Source organism: Rhinatrema bivittatum, chromosome 16 (genome assembly GCF_901001135.1).
Source record: "Rhinatrema bivittatum chromosome 16, aRhiBiv1.1, whole genome shotgun sequence".
Classification (NCBI taxonomy): Eukaryota; Metazoa; Chordata; class Amphibia; order Gymnophiona; family Rhinatrematidae; genus Rhinatrema; species Rhinatrema bivittatum.
In genome coordinates, this window is record NC_042630.1 from 7858975 (window position 1) to 7880247 (window position 21273).

Below are 21273 nucleotides of genomic sequence, written 5' to 3' on the forward strand. Positions count from 1 at the left end.
CTAAGCCCTCAGAGCATTGCTTCTGTGCCAGTATTTGCTGGGATCCTGGCTTCCTTCCTCAGGCTGTGCTTCTCTCGCACAGTAATATGTAGCCGAGTCTTCACTTTTTACACCGGTCAGTTGCAAATAAACCTCATTTTTGGCAGTGTCTCGGGAAACGGTTAATCGGCTTTCCAGAGACTTGGATTTGTAGATTTCTTCATTATAATATATAATACCGACCCATTCCAGACCTTTCCCAGGAGGCTGCCGGATCCAGGCAACTCCATACACGTTACTGCTGTCCGTGATGGAGGCTCCGGACACTTTACAGGTGAGGCCGAGGGTACCAGCGGGTTTCACGGTTCCGGGACCGAACTCCCTCAGGATGATTTCACCAATGACACCTTAAAAGCAGAGAAAAGGCAGTCGTTAAATGAAGTCACGTAAGAGCTAACGCACTTCATATTAATTTGCGGTGCTCTTACATGAAGAGAGGGACAGGAAGACGAGACAAACAGGGAAGAATGTCATGTTCTCTCGTCAAGAAAATCTATTTTCAGGAAACTTTCTGCTGAATTGCTCACGGCGTTTATATTCCAATCCTCAGCCATTTCAGTATTTAAACAGGAAGTGCAAGAGGCTATTTGCATACAGTATGTACATCGCACACAAAACATGTCTAATCCTGCACAGAAACCGTCATAACTCGTAGGAATATTTCTCTGTAAAAAATCCAGAATGTAGTCTCTCAGTAGTGACAGAGGGGAACGGCTGTATTCGGAAATATTCACTTAATACTCATCAATGTTTTCTGCAAATTTACTTTATGAAACAAAGAAAATCAGAATTATTTTCTAATATGATTATTTCACAAATAAAGATTATATTGCAGTGCTACTTCCATATATTACACAAAAAACCCTGTCAAACGTGGAGCGGGAAACCAACTTAAAACCGAGGTAGGGAATAACCAAAATGGAAACCAACTTTCGGAAGCTTTTCTTTATAATCCCACTGAAAATCTCCACAGTCCACATAAATGAGTTTTCAAAAAAAAAAAAAAAACGTTCCCCACATGTCCAAAAACTGCAAGATAATAACCCTTACTTTAAACAATGCTCCACATGAACTTTTTATAAAACCTTCCGACACTTATCTTGCTCTGATGAAACAGCCTTTGTAAAAAGTTCATATGGGCTGTTATGTAAAGGAAGATTTATCATATTGCACTTTTTTGTTCTCTCTTTCGGACTTTCTTTCTTTTTCTCTCGTCATCATTTTATGTTTGCTTTTTCCCAATATTTATAGAAAATCATTTTAAATGAGAGCAGACATATTTCTCAGGGATGCAGCTTCCCCCACTCATTTTATAACCTTGAGGGATCAGTTAAATATGATCAGCCTTAGCTTGCAAGCTATTCAGGAGAGCTCACCTTACACTCAGATCATTATACACTATATGCCTGTAGATATGATTTCAATAACATTAATATTCTGCATATTTAACATAAGAACATCTTCCAGACCACCCAGCTCCTTAAACAATAATGGATTAAGCAGTCGGGGGTATTAGGTGTGAAATTTGTTGCTGAAATATCTAGACAGTTTGGAGCTGGAGTCAAAATGAATCCAAAAAAGGCTGGTAGCATATTTTACATTTTAGAAAAAAGTAAATGGTGTTTACTGGGATTTAGTAGATTGTGAGAGACTGAGGATCTGCCCAGCTCTGTCAAATTTTAGAAAAAAGGTTGCCCACGTTTACAAAAGGACACCTAACTGAAAATTATGCTTTGAAAAACTAGCCTTAACATTTTGTGAAAATAACATTTGAAGAAAGCAATGTTTAGGAATAGTCAAATTAAATCTGATTTGCCATGTCTTTAAATAAAATAATTTCTTAAAGGAGTACTTATTCACTGTGAAGTAGAATAAATGGTCAACAAATAAGGTGAAGGGTTTTTTTTTTTTTTTGGACTATTTTATTTATTTTTTTCAAAACTCTTCTATACCGTCGTTAAGGTAGGTAACCATCACAACGGTTTACAGAAAGGCACGATAAAGTAAATTATGAGTGGTATAGATTACAAGTTAAAACATGTGCCATCACTAACTTAATTTGTGACTAACTTAAGACTTAACTTAACTTGTTCATCGGGTCAGTGAAGAAACTGTGCTCTTACACTGAGTTTAAAGAGTACAGGATCATTTGGGTATATAGTCTGCCTACATATACCATTAGAACTCAGTAAAAGGAAAGGGATGTATGTGCCAGAGATGATGAGATATTTGTGACAATGTGTGAGAAAACCAAGATCTTTATTATAGAAACATAGAAACATAGAAATGACGGCAGAAGAAGACCAAACGGCCCATCCAGTCTGCCCAGCAAGCTTCACATTTTTCTCATACTTATCTGTTTCTCTTAGCTCTTTGGTTCTATTTCTCTTCCACCCCCACCATGAATGTAGAGAGCAGTGATGGAGCTGCAACCAAGTGAAATATCAAGCTTGATTAGTTAGGGGTAGTAGGGGTAGTAACCGCCGCAATAAGCAAGCTACACCCATGTTTGTTTTACCCAGACTGTGTTATTCAGCCCTTATTGGTTGTTTTTCTTCTCCCCTGCCGTTGAAGCAGGGAGCTATGCTGGATATGCGTGTAGTATCAGTTTTTCTTCTCCCCTGCCGTTGAAGCAGAGAGCTATGCTGGATATGTGAAGTATCAGTTTTTCTTCTCCCCTGCGGTTGAAGCAGGATATGCATTGAAAGTGAAGTATCAGGCTTATTTGGTTTGGGGTAGTAACCGCCATAACAAGCCAGCTACTCCCCGCTTTGTGAGTGCGAATCCTTTTTTCTTCTCCCCTGCCGTTGAAGCAGAGAGCTATGCTGGATATGCGTGAAGTATCAGTTTTTCTTCTCCCCTGCCGTTGAAGCAGAGAGCTATGCTGGATATGCGTGAAGTATCAGTTTTTCTTCTCCCCTGCCGTTGAAGCAGAGAGCTATGCGTGAAGTATCAGTTTTTCTTCTCCCCTACCGTTGAAGCAGAGAGCTATGCTGGATGTGCATTGAAAGTGAAGTATCAGGCTTATTTGGTTTGGGGTAGTAACCGCCGTAACAAGCCAGCTACTCCCCACTTTGTGAGTGCGAATCCTTTTTTTCCACATTTCCTCTTGCTGTTGTAGCTTAGAGTGATGTTGGAGTCACAGTAACCATGTGTATGTTTATTGAATAAGGGTATTATCTCCAGGCAGTAGCCGTCATTCTGGCGAGCCACCCACTCTTTATTGACGGCCTCTTGATTTTATGGATCCACAGTGTTTATCCCACGCCCCTTTGAAGTCCTTCACAGTTCTGGTCTTCACCACTTCCTTCGGAAGGGCATTCCAGGCATCCACCACACTCTCCGTGAAGAAATACTTCCTGACATTGGTTCTGAATCTTCCTCCCTGGAGCTTCAAATCGTGACCCCTGGTTCTGCTGATTTTTTTCCTATGGAAAAGGTTTGTCGTTGTCATTGGATCATTAAAACCTTTCAAGTATCTGAAAGTCTGTATCATATCACCTCTGCTCCTCCTTTCCTCCAGGGTGTACATATTTAGATTCTTCAATCTCTCCTCATAAGTCATTTGATGAAGACCTTCCACCTTTTTGGTCACCCTTCTCTGGACCGCCTCCATCTTGTCTCTGTCTCTTTGGAGATACGGTCTCCAGAACTGAACACAATACTCCAGGTGAGGTCTCACCAAGGACCTGTACAAGGGGATAATCACTTCCCTTTTCTTACTCGATATTCCTCTCTCTATGCAGCCCAGCATTCTTCTGGCTTTAGCTATCGCCTTGTCACATTGTTTCGCCGACTTCAGATCATTAGACACCATTACCCCAAGGTCTCTCTCCTGCTCCATGCACATCAGCCTTTCTCCCCCCATCGAATACAGTTCATTCGGATTTCCACTCCCCATATGCATGACTTTGCACTTCTTGGCATTGAATGTCAGCTGCCATGTCTTCGACCACTCTTCCATCTTCCTTAAATCCCGTCTCATTCTCTCCACTCCTTCCGGCGTGTCCACTCTGTTGCAGATCTTAGTGTCATCCGCAAAAAGACATACCTTACCTTCTATCCCTTCCGCAATGTCGCTCACAAAGATATTGAAAAGGACCGGTCCCAACACCGATCCCTGCGGTACACCGCTTAAAACTGCTCTCTCTTCAGAGAGAGTTCCATTTACCATCACACATTGTCTTATTATGTTCTTTTGTGTTTGTTCCAAAGTGTTTGATCATCCTAATTTCAAATCTTTTCCATTCCTGATGTAGAGATGTGAGCCCAAAGAATGCCTGGTCCTTGTGCGCAGAGCCTGGCCAGCTCTGTTTCACTGGACAGAAAGACATTGATGGAGAGAACATACGGGTATAAAAAATGAATAGCACAGGGAGCAAGCCTGGAGGGAAATGTGCCTTGAGCTGGCAGCCAGTGTGTCCCGCCTCCGGATTACACAGTGGGGGAGGCGGGGGGGGGGGGGGGGGGGGGGAAGATTTTGCAGTTTATGCCCACAGGAAAGATATAGAAACTGTTTCTTCCAGAAGATCAAAGCAAAACTAAAGAACAAAGGAAAGAAAGGAGCATATGGTCAGCCATAACAAACCAGTGTAAACAGGTGGAGGCTGGACATTTGGGATGTAGCAAAGGATTGCCAAGTGACTGTGTCCTCGCTGTCAGGTGCACACCCTCTCCCCCCCCCCCCCCATACACATATACATACACACACACACACACACACACACACACACACACACACATAAAAGGCAACTTGTAGCATTCTCTTTCCAGGAAGAGAGAAAGCTGGCAATAAACATTAACTGCCCTGAGAGGGGATTGGTCCTTTTCACTGACAAATGACAGTGAAAAGGACCAATGGGCAATAAGTGAAGAGGTGAATCAATTAATATTAAGGGCCCCACACTTTTGTTCCTCTGATTTAATATGGCCACACTATTAAGACGGAGGAAGTACAGAAAAGCAGTATTTTGTACTTTTCTGTACAATTTTTTGGGGTGCTCAGAAATGAACACCTGCTCTGAGCAGGCATTAATTTCAAATCGCAAAAATGTGCATATTGGATGCACTTTTTTTTTTTTGCATTGGGATTGAATAACTAATAGCCTCATTCATATGCATTTGCATATGATGAGCATTGTGGAAACTCTAATCCAGTTATTTGGTTATGTCTGCACAATCGACGTGGAACTGTGGGTTAAAGAGTGTGCTCTTCTGAGTATACCAGTTAGCCAGTCACATGCACAGATAGAGGTAGATCTTTAAAAAGTACGCGCGCACCTACTTTTGTTTGCGCAACCGGCACAAACAAAAGTGCACCGGATTTTATAAGATACACACGTAGCCGCGCGTATCTTATAAAATCTGGGGTCTGCGCGTGCAAGGCTGCACAAAATCGGCAGCCTGCTCTTGCCGAGCCGCGCAGCCTGCCTCCGTTCCCTCCGAGGCCGCTCCAATTTAGCGGCCTCGGAGGGAACTTTCCTTCCATGTCCCCCCCACCTTCCCCCACCTTCCCCTCCCTTCCCCTCCCTTCCCCTATCTAACCCAACTCCCAGCCCTACCTAAATCCCCCCCTACCTTTGCTGTACAAGTTACTCCTGCTTGAGGCAGGCGTAACTTCTGCGCGCCACCTCGGCATCCCCTGGCACAGGCTGCAGTGCTGGGGGACTCGGGACCACCCTCCCGGCCCACTCCCGAACCGTCACCACACCCCCGGACCCGCCTCGGACCACCCCCTGACCCCAGACATGCCCCCGGACACACCCCCGGCTGGCCAACAGGTCCCAGACACGCCCTCTCCCGCCCCTTTTACAAAGCCCCGGGACTTACGCGTGTCCTGGGGCTTTGCCCGCGCCAGCGGCCTATGCAAAATAGGCGCGCCGGCACAGGGCTTTTAAAATATTTTGAAATAAGCTCTCCACAGGATCATGTACTAGCTCAAAATTAAATGTTAAATCATTGTGTAATTTATTTATTTATTTATTTTATTTATTTAAAAACCTTTCTATGCTGTCACTAAGTTATATACCATCGCAACAGTTTACAAATAGGCACATAGACTAAGGTAAGTAAATGTAGGTTATCGTACATTCTAACAGGTGCCAATAAAGTTCGGTTACAATTTCATAAATAAAATCATTATTTGAGTAATGTTGATCAAATCCAGGTATATTATTGAGTTACTATCTCTTTGAGATATTACTTCTTAAATGTAGGATTGAGTAAATTCATTCTCATCTGCATTACCCTGTACTTTCATTCTCTACCCTCCACACTCTTTAGTGAAGGCTTTTTTAAAGAGCCATGTTTTTAAATTTTTCTTAAAAGTTTTGAGATTATTCTGTAATCTGAGTTCATGGGGCATCGTGTTCCATAGTATGGGCCCAGCCAATGATAAAGCCCTTTCTCTCACTTGGGTTAATTTTGCTGACTTTACTGAAGGGATTGTTAGTAGTGCTTTGTTTGCTGAGTGGAGGTTTTTTTGTGGAATGTGTACTCGTAAGGCTGTGTTTAGCCAGTCTGCTTCTTTATCATATATTAGTTTGTGTATGGTACATAAGGCCTTGTATTTTATCCTGTATTCGATGGGCAACCAATGTAAGTCTGCTAGAGTTTCAGTTATATGGTCCCTCCTCTTTTTTCCCGTCAGTATTCTGGCTGCAGTATTTTGAAGTATCTGGAGTGGTCTTATCGATGTGCTTGGGAGTCCTAGTAAGAGTGCATTGCAGTAGTCAGTGCTGGAAAAGATAAGTGTTTGCAATACTGTTCTGAAGTGGGTGGGTGTGAGTAATGGTTTCAATCTTCTGAGGTCCATAAGTTTTGCATAGCCTTCTCTTACTTTTATAGATATGTGTTGCTTCAGGTTGATTTCTGGGTCCATTATTACTCCCAGATTCTTTACTTTTTTGGCTAGCTCAATTTTCTGGTTATTTCTTAGGGTTATCGGTTTTTGAATGATTTCAGTATGTTTTCTCTCAAGGTGAAGGAATTCAGTTTTGTCAATGTTGATAACCAGTTCCATCTGGTTTAGTAGTTGTTTAATTATGTCTAGGTACATGTTAGCTAGACTTAAATGTTTTTTCAATTGTGTCGTCTATTGGTAGAATTAATTGAATGTCATCTGTGTAAATGTAATGTATTATCCCTAGGCCTGCCAGCAGATGACATAAGGGTAGCATATATATGTTAAAGAGGGTAGCAGATAGCGCTGAACCCTGAGGTACTCCTGTTTTAGATGTTCTGTGGAAGCTCAGCTTTTTTTTTCTTTGTATGCATAAATAGGTATTGAGAGAATCTCTGTGTTAGATATTTCAAAACTAAACTGGCGAGAAATCACTGGCGAGAAATCTTGGCAAGAAGAGCTACAGCAAGAATTGTCACATATCTGAATTTGTCACTATCTTCTCGGTACTTGTTTAAGAATTAGGCAGCTGGGCTTTTCAAGCTGTTAGCTCTCAGGAGATCTGTCCTTTCTCAGTTTCCACAACACATTTCCCGTGCTCACCAGCGCCCTTCTCTGCCTTGAGGAATAAACAGAACGCACACCGGACTCGGTTTCCTCCTGGTGGACTGTGAGGGGAAATGAGGTCGCGCGCTTATCTTCTGTTATCAAAGAAGACTCGTAGAATTTACGGGAGTAATTTCATTTATTGAGATAGTCGTATATTCACAGCGGAACCGCACATCATTTAAGACATTTCAGCCCCTGCATTGATTTTAGTTAAGATAGCACAACACACTAGTGTTTGTTAGTTATATGAAAAACAATTTGTGGTTTCTGAATTTGCTGCCCACATACATTAAAATGGCATGGACCAACCTGATTCGGGTTATCTATTTCTTTAAAAGGAATTTCCCTGAGGAGAATATCAGTGGATTGGAAGAAAGGTGGTACTATTTACTGTCTGTCCATTGGAAAATGTCTCGAGTTTTCCACCAGTCTTACAATATTCCCTGATATTAAAGTTTTTAATTAATGATACAATAAATGGCTCTCAAAATTGCACATCTTCCGTTGACATTGTGTTGGCGGTGGAGGGGAGATGAGGGGTTTAGGAGCGAGAAGTACATTTTCAACAGCAGAGAGGTTACTTAGGAATTGACACATTTATATTAGAAGATCAATCACAATAATGAAAATTGTATTTAAACCATTGAAAATAATTTAAAACTATCAAAAGAGAATGCATTAAGTGAAAAAAAAGAAAAGTACATCAGGGTTTCAATCAACGCCTAAAAATAATTACAGTACAAAGCGATCCTAAGGGAAGCTTCAGGTGTATTTGAATCGGATGAAATCGCCGTGTTTATTCCTTCCACGGTTACCTCTGCCGCGCAGTAATACGTCCCTGTATCTTCAGTGTGGCAGTCGGTCATTTGCAGGTACACTTCACCTTTAGACGTATCTCTGGAGACGGAGAGGCGACTTTGCAGCGAGGGAGCATAGAATTTCATGCCATTGTGGGCCACCTGGGTCAGCCATTCTAGATGCTTCCCAGGAGGCTGACAGAGCAAACGTCGGTGCTGTCAGCCAGGGAGCCACCGGCGACTGTGCAGGTGGACCTAAGGGTCTCTGAGAGCTTCAAGACTGCAGGGGCTGACTCCTTCACTGTAATCTGAGACAGGCCACCTTCAGGTGAGGGGACAAAAACGCAAAGCAAGAAAAGCATCAGCACCGCCACTGGTCAGCTAAGCAAGGATTTACTCTTCTGGCAGTTTTCAAGCAGCACTTACAGGAGGCAAAGGAAAAGAGGTAAACGCAAATCTTCCATGAGCGCATTTTGTGTTTCCGCCGAAGAAAACAAAATAGCAAGGAAGGCTGTTTTTCTCTGCAAGCTGTTTCCTTTTAAGAGGAAATATAGGAAATGTATTTGCATACACAGATTGCACCGGAAATCTTTCAGTATGTGGAGAGAATCCTCCTGCTGTCTCTCCCTTTCCAAGTACGCATTTGTACATCTTAGCTTGTTATTTTATTTTCAATATGTAAACCTCTGTAAAAACAAAATCCAGTGTTCTCTCTCCATTCTCCTAGAAAGAATTTCCCTTTCATTCTTGTTTTTTTTTTTTTTTTAATAGGAAAACCTATGGTAAGTAGGACTGCACTCTTTTGAAGGTCATCATTTCTCTGTCAGGAACAAAATAGTCAGTTAAGAAAGGATTTTTGCACAGTAAAATTGCCTGCCAAAATGATTTAAAATGAAACTGTTCCTATCAGGTGCTCCTTTTCAGAAGGTGACCTATGATAATCATTCATCCTGTCCTTGTGTTGATCTCTCTGTATCCTGCACATTGCCACACCAATCAGCACTCAACTTTTAACAGCATGGCGATAATTATAAAAGTAATAGCAGAATCATCGTTACTGAAGATGCTTCTCTAGAGTTTAATAATAGATAATGCCCTGGGATTATTACTGACCTGCTGGCTTAGTATTGTTAACCGGTGCTGTTTAATTTTGTGCTTCCATAGTTCATCTATTGGACTTACAATGGAAAAATCTGGAGACGACTCTTACCGGACACAGGAAAAGGGAGTGGAAGTTGGAGTGGGGAGGGGGAGGGGAGGTGAAGTGGGTGTAGGGGGATTGGGTATGAACTCTCTGCTGCAAACACACACACACACACGCATGCATGAGAACACATTCAGCAGCAGCGGAAACGGTGGGGCTGACAAACATTCACCTCCTCTCCCTTGGACCTTTCCCATCCTCTCTCAGGGCCACCTTTTACTGCACAAAAATCCAGGCCAGGGGGCAGCTCCAACCCTCTCTGATCTGCTCTCTCTGGGGCCTGGGAGCAACAACTAATCCTGCCACCACCAGCGCGGCTCCATTTCTGATTTGCACTGCCAGCTTGACTCTGACGCCTTGTGTTTGGAAAAGCGGTTGCAGAATGCCATTCTGGGTTATTCCACCAGGAATTAAGCCCCGGGTAAAAGAACAAAAATTGGTTGAATTAGAAACGTTTCAAACATGTGAGCTGCAGAGCTTAAGGCAGCTTTGAATCCTTGACAACTGGCACTGCTGCAAATAAATTTCAAACTTGTGCTAATAATTCAACCCCTTTTTTTAGGTCTGCTTCAGTATCACCCCAGGGAGGGATTAGAGAGTAGAGTGGCTGTATCTCTCCATCTGCCTCCTCTCCTCCTCTTCCCTGCAGGCTGCTCGAACACCTCTGCAGCTTTACCTCTTAAGTATGAAGAGACATGGTGGAACTGCATTCCAGGCCCTTTCTCCACAAATTAAGCACATATTTATATATTTATTTATAAACATGTATTTTCCATATAAAAAGAGCTGCCTTGCTAAGCAGATTGCAGCACCTATACCTTTTAAAATGCCCCTTAACCTCAGATTCTGCTTTGTACAGTGGTAGTAGCTCGCTCTACTGATACTGGAGAAAACCTGCAAAGTTTGTAGTTTGTGAAATTTTTCAAAGAAAGGTGGAACATGGCAGAAGATAAAGTACATACAGCCTATCCAGGCTGCCCAGCCACACCTGCTCTGCTTTATAGTCCCTTCCACTCCCTCAGTGATTCTCTGTGCTTATCTGGTGTTTATTTTTTTTAAAGGATCAATAAAAAAAAAAGGGGTTATATTAATTATTATTATTATTATTTAAATAATTTATATACCGGAGGTTCCTGTATAATATACATATCACCCCGGTTCACAAAGAACAGTAACTATCGCTACAAATAGCGGTTTACATAGAACAGAATAAAAAAGAAGTTTTACATTGAACAAGAACTAAGTAAACAAGATTTTACATTGAAGTCAGCATGTGTAAATTTCTGATTGAAAAAAGGAAGAAAATAATAGATCTGAATAACTCGTTGTGGGCTTGAAAAAGACTTTTATTCGAGTTCTTGGCTCTAGGGGAAAGCTTGTTTGAAAAGCCAAGTCTTAAATTAGGGGCTCTACCCTTCATTGTGTTGATCGCCAACCCTGTCAGTGGGTTCAGTGCTGTGGAATCTACTTTTGTGTGTAGATCCCTTTCCATTCACTCACTCGTCCTCTTCTTTCCTTTCCTTCTCATTCTTCTCCCCACTTTTCACTCACCTCCACTTCTAACTTCCCTCCCCACTGACTCATCCTCCAATCCTTCATTCACCCTGTCCTATTTTCCCTTCCCTCCAAACCTCACATTTCACTCATCCTTCCTTTCTCTTCACTCACCCCTTTCTCTTCTTTCTCCTCCCTCTCATTCACCTCCTCTCTCACTCACCCCTTGTCCATTATGACACCTAGATCTCTTTCCTGGGTGGTAGCTCCTAATATGGAACCTAACATTGTGTAACTATAGCAAGGGTTATTTTTCCATACATGCATCACCTTGCACTTGTCCACATTAAATGTCATCTGTCATTTGGATGCCCAATCTTCCAGTCTTGCAAGGTCCTCCTACAATTCATCACAATCCCTCCAGATTTAACTACTCTGCATAATTTTGTCATCTGCAAATTTGATCACCTCATTGGTCTTACCCCTTTCTGGATCATTTTTAATATATTAAAAAGCACCCGTCCAAGTACAGATCCCTGAGGCACTCCACTGTTTACCCTTTTCCACTGTGAAAATTGACCATTTAACCCTACTCTCTGTTTCCTGTCTTTTAGCCAGCTTGCAATCTCTCACCATCTTAGCAGCCCTTACATGAATGGCCCTGCACCTTTCAGACAGCCCTTTCTAAAGTTTCCTTTTTCACTTTTTTGCCATTGCCTTTTCTGGATAGTTTTAGCCACTACTGCATATTTTTTATGCTTCTTTTGCATTGAATAAAGGTTTTGAACCTGCATTTAATAATCATCGAGAAACACAGCATTCTCTCCCCCTCACAATTTGGGTTCCGGAAATACTTTAATACCGAAACTCTCCTTCTCTCACTCTCTGACACCAATATCAAAGGTCTTGACAATGGCCAATCATACATCCTTGCCTTAGTTGACATTTCCTCAGCTTTTGACACCATTAGCCACAAAACCCTCATGCAGACTAGCTGAGATTGGCTTTTCTGGCTCAGCCCTCAACTGGTTCAAATCATATCTTTGACAATAGAACTTACAAAGTAAAAATAGGCAACCACTAATCCCATCCCATCAATTTCACCTTTGGGGTCCCCCAAGGCTCCTCCCTGTCATCAACTCTCTTCAATATTTACATGTTGCCCCTCTGCTGACTCCTTTCTGACCTTGGCCTAACCCACTACATCTATGCAGACGATGTCCAAATTCTCATGCCTATCACTAAATCTTTCACCGCTTCTCTCCAAACCTGGCAAAACTGCCTATCGTCTATTCATCTTCTTCTCTCAAACTTAAATCTAGCACTGAACACCTCAAAAACTGAACTTCTCCTTTTCACCCACAACCTACCCACCTCTCCTCCCTCTTTTCCTCTCCCTCCTCCCCTTCTTCCCACTTACTCCACCAAGCACGAAGCCTAGGCGTCACCCTTGACTGCAACCTCAATTTCAAAAAATGTATTAGCTCCACCCTGAAAGACTGTTATTATAAACTCCATGTCCTTAAAAAACTTCAACCCCTCCTTCACATAAACGATTTCTGCACTGTCCTCCAAGCAGTAATCTTCTCCAAAATCGATTACTGCAACGCACTACTTCTTGGACTTCCTGCTGCCTCTCTCAAACCTCTGCAGATGCTCCAAACCTTCACTGCCCATATTTTCACTAATTCTTGAAAATGCGATCACATCACTCCCATCCTAAAAGACCTGCATTGGCTCCCCATCTCTTCTAGAATTCTATATAAGACCCTCAACTTAATCCATAAACCCTCTACAACCCAGACATATATTGGCTAAACAAATCCTTATACTTCCACACGCCCACCAGACTCACCAGATCCTCTTACACCGGCACACTTTTCAATCCCCTCGCCAAGCACACACACACCTCAACCCCACCAAAAACCATGCTTTATCCATTGCCGGCCCCCATCACTGGAACTCGATGCCCCCTGATATTCAACTTGAGCCTTCCACCCAGACCTTCAAAAAGAAATTAAAAATCTGGCTCTTTAAACAGGCCTTCTCCTAACACCCTGCCATTCTTATTTGACAACCTCCTACCCATCCACTGTACATATTCCCCCTTTTGAGTTAATTCTATGTTTTCTTAAACCAGTTACCTGTTCCTCTAACATCTCCCCCTTTACCTATCTGCTCTTCTCTATCCTTTTCTCTTCTTTTAGCATCCTTTATTAATCAGTTATTTGTTATAATGTAACATTTTTTCTTCCAATTTCTCTTCCTCTTCTTCCCTTTCGTGTTATGTAAACCGATGTGATGTCCATACGAACTTTGCTATATAAAAGTGTTTACATAAATAAATAAATAAATACATAAATACAACTATTTGTAAAAATTGCTAAATTGGGTGTATAATTGATTATCTTGATCTGTAAACCAGGGTCAGAGTTATGTCAGGTGATAGGTTAGGATAGACATTGTGAATTGTAAAAGAGTAGTTTATAATCAGCTGTGATCATTTATAAATAGCAAGCTTATTTTCTGGCTTGAGCTGACCTTTGGTGGAATAATGAGAAGAGACCCTGTAGATCTCCGGTGGGTAATTGCCCTGGGTGTAGTTTTTCATTGGAATATTCATGTATAGAAACAATTCATCTAAGTGAATGCTGGTATGGAAGATTCTCGCATACAAAGTGCTATCTGCTTCTTTTGATAGTTTGATCCAACTGAATATAAAATTGAATCTTTAGTATCTTCACACTCATGACTTGGAATACATATGAGGGAATGGCGTTAAGATATTTCTCAGTCACCGTGTTTGCAGGCTGTAAAATCGCCTTCCTCTTTCTTTTTGCCCCAGTCCTCCCTTCAGACGTTTTGCTGTGTCTCTGCAGCAGTGATATGTGCCTGAGTCTTCAGCTTTCGCGTTGGTCATTGCAATGTAAACCTCATTTTTGGAAGTGTCTCTGGAGATGGTCAACCGACTCTTTAGAGATGGAGAATAATCAAAGCCCCCTGAGTGGACGGCCCGTCCCAGCCATTCCAGTCCCTTTCCTGGAGGCTGGCGGACCCAGTCTACAGCATACATCTTACTGCTGTCAGTGATGGACCCCCCTGACACTTTGCAGGTCAGCCTGAAGGTTTGCGAAGGCTTCACGAGTCCTCCCCCAGACTCCTCAAATGTAAGCTGGCCGTGGATACCTTAAGATGAATGAAAGAGAACTCATGAAATTCATATCAACTAAACCGAGCCAATGATTTCTTCAATACGCAAACAACACTCACCGGACAGAAGGGACAGGAAGCAAAGAAAACTCAGCAGTGATTCCATATTTATTTTTTTGTAACTTTAAGGAGCTCTCAGTCTGAGGATCCGAATGAGGGCTCGCATGCACTCTGGGAATCCCTTGTGTATTTAAAGAAAGTATAGGGAATGATTTGCATACAATATTCAAAAATCGGCACCAGTCACCATACAATAAGAGAAACTGCCACTATATTCGTTGTAGTTTGCTTTCATTGGAGACGACTCGGATTACTTTAAAGCATTTGAATTATGAAAACCTGATTAGGAATAGTTGTGTTCAGTTCTATTCAATTTTCCAGTTGCAGATGGCCGATTACATTCATATATGTCACTATATACAGTACTATTGAAATGTACCTGGTCAGTGTATTTGCACTTCTCTTCTCAATATTTGTATAACTGTTCGCTGAGTAGGATGCAAAATGATGTCCTCGGGATCCCTCTGTTTGTAACATTTTACAGTGAAAAGGATGATGAATGCGCTCGATTTCAGTCCGGGCTGCTCAGCAGTGCTGACTCTGGTTACTTTCTTGTAACATTAAGGCAAACCAATCAGTAATCCCCTTCGCTTTTAGTACCATTGCTGTAATAAATACATTTATAATGGCAAAGGAAGGAAGGGAGGGGAAGAGAAGTGAAAGGGCTTTCATCATTCCCCGCCCAGCTGTCTCATCTCTCCCTTTCCCCGGTGTAACTTAATCCCGGTGCCTCCTTCCCCCGTCCTACGCCCGATCCCAGAACTCTCTTTCCTCATCCTTCCTCCACGGGACCTGAATCCATCAGTCTCATCCCTCATGCTGGATCCCAGCTCTCTCCTCTCTCCTGTGCCCTTGATCAAGTCCAGCAGTCTTATCCTTCCTCCCCTTCTCCTAGGGACGCAACCCAGCACTGACTGACATGACCTTGTGCGGTGGCTTAAAGTAGCTTATGACATTGGTCAATGCCACTCAGAGTCAGTCTGCATCATTTAAAAAAATGGCCTGGTGGAGCTGCTCCTGCCCTCACTAGACTGCAGAAGTAGCATGGTGATGGATTGGGGGTGTGAGGCACGAAAGATGTGTGTGTGTGTATGTGTGTATGTGTGTGTGTGTGTGTGAATATATGTGTGTGTATATGTGTGTGTGTGTGTGTGTGTATGTGTGTGTGTATGTATGTGTGTGTGTATGTATGTGTGTATGTATGTGTGTGTGTATGTATGTGTATGTGTGTATGTATGTGTATGTGTGTATGTATGTATGTGTATATGTGTATGTGTGTGTATGTATGTATGTGTATATGTGTGTATGTGTGTGTGTGTGTGTATGTATGTGTATATGTGTGTATGTGTGTGTGTGTGTATGTATGTGTGTGTATATATGTGTGTGTGTGTGTATGTATGTGTGTGTATATATGTGTGTGTGTGTATATGTATGTGCGTGTGTGTGTATGTGTGTGTGTGTGTGTGTTAAACACAAGATCTTAGGGAGGGCTTTTATTCGCTGGTGCAGGGATGGGGAGATTTTGCTTTTGCCATGCAACCTTTTTGTTTTTCAAAATGGTGACCTCTGCAACATTTTGGAAATTTCAGAATTTGTGGATGACTTGATGTTTGGTTTGAAATATTTTTCTCAAACAAATCATGACTCATCATTTTCAAATTAGTTTTAATATATCTAGAAGAAGGGTATGTGAGAAAATGTGCAGATTACATGAATAAACTGTCAGTAATGGAGGACTGGATAAACTTGTGTCATTGTTAAAGAAATGTTAAACATTACTGAGATTGCTGTTGCTTTTTGTTTCAGGATTTTTCTGAGGATTGGATTTAGTATAGACCAGGGTGACCAACTCAGGTCCTCAAAAGCCACAAACCGTCTTGTTTTCGGTATATCTTCAATGAATATTCATAAGATTATTTGCATGCATTGGAAGCAGTACATGCAAAAGTATCACCTGCATATTCATTGTGGACTGCCTGTTTGAGGGTCTGACTACCAGAATTTGCCACCTCTTGTATATGTTACTGTAATCATGTACTTATTCTTTAACATTTGTTTTAATATTTCTCTCAATTTCCGCCAGGTTTTAACTTCAAAAAGTGATCAAGTAGAAGACTTTAGTAGTAAATCAAGTATTCTTTAAGCCTATTCGTGCTGAGACTAGAGAAATGTATCATAAATAAAGTAAGCATGAGGAAAGTAATTTAGAAAAATAACAATAACAATTGGTCAATACAATTCTCAAGCTGAAAATACACATTGAGGTGTCAGGATATACTAACAGCAAAAGGGAACGAGAAAAGGAGAAATATTTTTGGATACAGACAATCTTTATTAGATGTAATAATAATAATAATTGTATTCATAGATAAAAGACAGATGTGAGGTTCCGTTTTGTCTATCCTAGTATTGTAATAACACTTACTGCCTTCTTGTGGCAACTGCTAGTACTGAGGTCTTTCGAGTTTCCTGGAATTAGGAAATCGCCTATTTTGTGTTGTTTTTTTCTTTTTGTTATCGTCCCTTTGTGATCAACATCTCTGTACTGGTGATCCATGACTTAGTTTTGCTTTCGTGGTCTCATTCAGTGACTCTGGCTATTTAACTGTTAATTGGATGCAATGCATTCGATAGGTTTCAGTGTTCTTTAATTTATATTGGTGTTTTTCTTTCCTGCTATGAAATGCAATTATGTTTGAGACGGTTTCGTCCGCATAGAAGCACCCTCATCAATGATTCATAAAGTTCTCCTGAAGAAGCGATCTTAGCATCGCGAAACACCGGCTGCTGTCGGGGATTTACTTTTTGAAGTTTAATGTTAGGGACCAGCTGATATTTAAAGACTCTTTTCCTAATACTCTCTTTAACATCTTTAACATCCTTACACCGCAAGTGACGAGTAGTCCGGGCGGCAAGTGATTGGCACTGCCGCCGTCAGACTTGCTGATGCGGTTTTATACTAAATGAAAAATTTTTCTTATTTAACAAGAGTGTGCACAGCAGTGGATAAAAAAATTTTTCAACTTCGTCTTTTTTATATCACAGGGAGCACCATATCACAGTAAATTTGCACTCTGTAGCAACTTTCACAATAATGCATATAAATGCATATAAAGCATAGCTCTCTGCTTCAATGGCAGGGGAGAAAGTCTGACACTTCACGCATATCCAGCATAGCTCTCTGCTTCAACGGCAGGGGAGAAAGACTGATACTTCACTTTCAATGCATGGCCAGCAAGGCTCTCTGCTTCAACGGCAGGGGGGAATATAGAAAGGTGGATCTATTTACAGGCAACAACCAACAAGGACTGAATTAAACAGATAAGCATGGGTGTAGCTTGCTTATTGCGGTGGTTAATACCCTTAACTAATTAAGCTATTCACTTAGATGCAGTTCCAACACTGCTCTCTACATTAATGGCGGGGGTGGAAGGGAAATAGAACCAAATAGGTTACTAGGGGCCAAGAGTAACAGATAAGTAAGAGAAAAAAAAGTGCAAAAGCTTGCTGGGCAGACTAGATGGGCCATTTGGTCTTTTTCTGCCGTCATTTCTATGTTTCTATGTTTAATAATAATATTCAATCCCAATTTCCTTAACTTGGCTTCCGTCTTACCTTCTAAGATTTAAAGTCAGTAAGACTTTATAACCTCTTCAGGAATTCCTTTTTAGCAAAGAAAAGGATGATATGAGTCAACCCCCTTTCAGCCTCATATATCTGGAGCTCCCTTTCCACTAAGAAATTCTTGTTCTTGTGCTTTATTTATATTTTTGTGGTACCTGTACCAAAATAGGATATCTTACTAACATGTAATCTTTCGGAGCAGTAAAAGAAATACATTTAACATGAATTATTTTCACACAGTTGATATACACTCATAACAATAGTATATATTTCTTTATTTAACATTATTTTTATACCGCCTACTCCATTGTTCGTGGCAGTTTACAGAATACGACGTATAAAATAAAAAAATCAATACGAAACATGGTAGGACAGGACCATTGTGCTAATATTTCATTCATAACTCTAAATAGTTAGCAACCTCATTTCTTCCACTGGCTCTATGCAAAGGTTGTTACAAATCTTTCCTAAATCTAAATAATCTATAAGGTTTACTGCCTAGCCTGGACAAAAGCCTGGTGATGCAATAGTGACTATTCCTTTAGAGAGAGAGAGAGAGAGAGAGAGAGAGTGTGTATATGTGTGTGTGTGTGTGTGTGTGTATGTATGTGTGTGTGTGTGTATGTATGTGTGTGTGTGTGTGTGTGTGTGTGTATGTATGTGTGTGTGTGTGTGTGTGTGTGTGTGTGTGTTTGTTGGGGGTGGGGGGAGGAGAAGGAAGTGTCACTGGCTTAGGTATTGTGCTAGACTGAAAGCAAAGTTATCGGTTTTTAGATAGGGAGGAGCTGCTTTAAAATCTGATTACTAGCGAACTCACAATGTGAAACCTTAAATGATTAAAACCGACTTAAATTCTTGTTCCTAGCCTTATCTGAGCTCCATAAACATTTCCTTGTTTATTTTTATATTTTTCAGATAATTTAATATAGAATCACACAGACTAACATACATATTTTAATTTCTTTGTATATGTGGCCTTCAACTAGTCTGATCCTCGTTGTAAAATTTAAAAATTACCCTTATGATATTGTTGGATGAAAAATCTATTTAATTTTTAGCATTTAATTCTAGGAAATTCACATATACATCAAATGTTTGCTTTCAGATAAACATGGAAATAGTTTTTTTTTATGGGGGAAAAATAGCCTTTCAGAAAAGCCTCCTATAGCATGAAAAATACATGCGTCAAGTATAATTATAAAAGCGAGGGAGCTCCATCCGGTGAATTATGCAAGCCCAGGCCCCTGAGGAGGTTATTGCTTGGTTTGCCAATTATCCGCACGCTGAAGAAATGAATTTAAGACAAGTATTTATTTCTTTAACAATTTATAGACCACTTAGCAACATTGCTGTAGGCGGTTTCCAAAAGTCATTCATAATTAAAAATAATCTAAACTATATCTTACTAAAACAAACACATAAAAATAACTCATAATAAAAGTTGAGTACATAAATACTTAGAAACAATATACAAGACATACAACCAGCCATGACCTAAGGCCCTTATATGCAATAAGTCATCGGCTGCCAGTACTATAATAACGCTCCAAGAATATCCTTCAAACGTCATCAGCCTGCTGAAATAAATGCGCGTTTACATCTTTCAAAATCTGAAAAGCGAAGCTTCATCCTTCATTACTCCGCCTAAGCTCATTTGGCATTTGAATGTTGCTGCTGCCCCCAGGCTGTAAGAGGAAGAAGTGGCGGGCATAGGTTTTTGTGTGAATCTCCATAGGGCTCCCCTGACCGTGTCTCTCGTACAGTAATACACGCCGGAGTCCTCAGGTTTCAGGTTGGTCATTTGTAAGTACAGCAAGTTGTTGTTATTGTCTCTGGAGATGGTGAATCTGCCTTTCACCGCATCCGCGTAGGATGTACCCCCACCGCTGTTTATGTAGGAGACCCACTCCAGCCCTTGGCCGGGGGCCTGGCGAACCCAGTTCATACCATAGCTGCTGAAAATGAATCCCGAGGCTTGGCAGGACAATCTCAGGGACTCTCCGGGCTTCTTCACCTCTGGACTGGACTGAACCAGTTGTACTTGTGCCAGGACCCCTGCAAAGTCAGACAAAAAAGATGAAATACATATACAAGATAAGTCTTGTCCCAGCCTCAGGGTGTCTATTGCCCATGGAATGTGTTACCTGTAAAAGTTGTAATTAAAAGTAATACATTTAGTAACAGTTTCATGTCTGCGAGAACAGAAAGATTCCTTGGAGGAGAGAAGCGTCCCTGCTCAGAATACTTTACGCTTTCCTTCGCTGCTCTTATATAAATCAGGAAATGTATTTAGGCGATTTGCATCATCTCCCTGCAGCCTGTATAAAAGTGAAGACGTCTGAAGGCCAAGGGCACAGAGTGTTTCTTCCGCAAGGAGCGCTCCCTCATGACAGCTTTGCAATTGGAAATCGGAAATCAGGAAACGTTTGAACCAGGGCTCGTCCGGGAAAGTAACCTTCCCTCTCCTAGCCGGATCCCGGAGTTACCTGTTGGTCTTTAATTCGTTTCCCAGAGCCTAATTCCACTGATTTATCCTTACAAAACACATCGATTCACAGATCCATTCAGTCCTTTCCTATGAAATATCTTATTTATTTATTTATTTAGCACAATCACAGACGTGGCTAGAAAGAAAGCTAATAGGAAACACCCAACTAGAGAGAGAGAGAGAGAGAGAGGCAACAGACAAACGCGTGTTTCTGTCTCTATTTGTGGGAGATGTAAGAATGGGAGAATAAGGCTTCTAAAGTCCCCCCACTATTGCACTTTGACCTTTGAAAGGGATAATTCAGAGGAAAACTTTTTAAAAAGTAAAAAGTCTCTAATTTCTTTTTTTTATGTTTCACCAGAAAGAAAAGGTAACGACATTCCTGATTGATTAGCCATACTCTCCCATTCTCTACCTGTGTAAAAATTCCTGAAGTAATCGGTCTGAAGTTAGTTACATGAGAACTGATACTTGAATTAAATGTTTTAAAAAAGGATTTTTCATTGAACTTTCAAACACAAGAGACAGAACATTCTGCTTTTAAATATTCCTTTAGCCATACTTAGAAAGAAAATTAATATAGGATGGTTAGTCTATAAAAATCTGTAGAGATTTCAAAAGTAAGGTGTCCCTATCTCAAATTACTTGTACTTATTAGACCTAAACTAAGAGATATTTAATGTTTTACATTGACTTATGTTACATGTTTCCTCCATAAATTCTCTAAATTCACTAATTACTTTGATTGGATCATGAGAGTTTGAGGGAACTACCACCAGAATACAGAATATTAAAGACTGACTATGGCAGGGATTCTCAATGAAATATGTAAAGTGAGATCTGGTTT

At 41.0% G+C, this 21273-nt stretch overlaps 1 pseudogene and 3 gene segments (V, D, J or C); all 4 read right to left on the reverse strand.

Moving 5' to 3' along the window:
• Positions 1 to 564, reverse strand: LOC115078500. The segment is given in 2 exon segments: positions 1 to 386; positions 468 to 564. Coding segments are annotated over 2 exon segments (432 nt in total).
• A 7140-nt stretch (positions 565 to 7704) lies between these two features.
• Positions 7705 to 8839, reverse strand: LOC115078820 (annotated as a pseudogene).
• A 4999-nt stretch (positions 8840 to 13838) lies between these two features.
• On the reverse strand, positions 13839 to 14411 carry LOC115078501. The segment is given in 2 exon segments: positions 13839 to 14230; positions 14315 to 14411. Coding segments are annotated over 2 exon segments (438 nt in total).
• A 5130-nt stretch (positions 14412 to 19541) lies between these two features.
• LOC115078502 lies at positions 19542 to 20128 on the reverse strand. The segment is given in 2 exon segments: positions 19542 to 19993; positions 20083 to 20128. Coding segments are annotated over 2 exon segments (498 nt in total).
• Positions 20129 to 21273: the final 1145 nt, after the last annotated feature.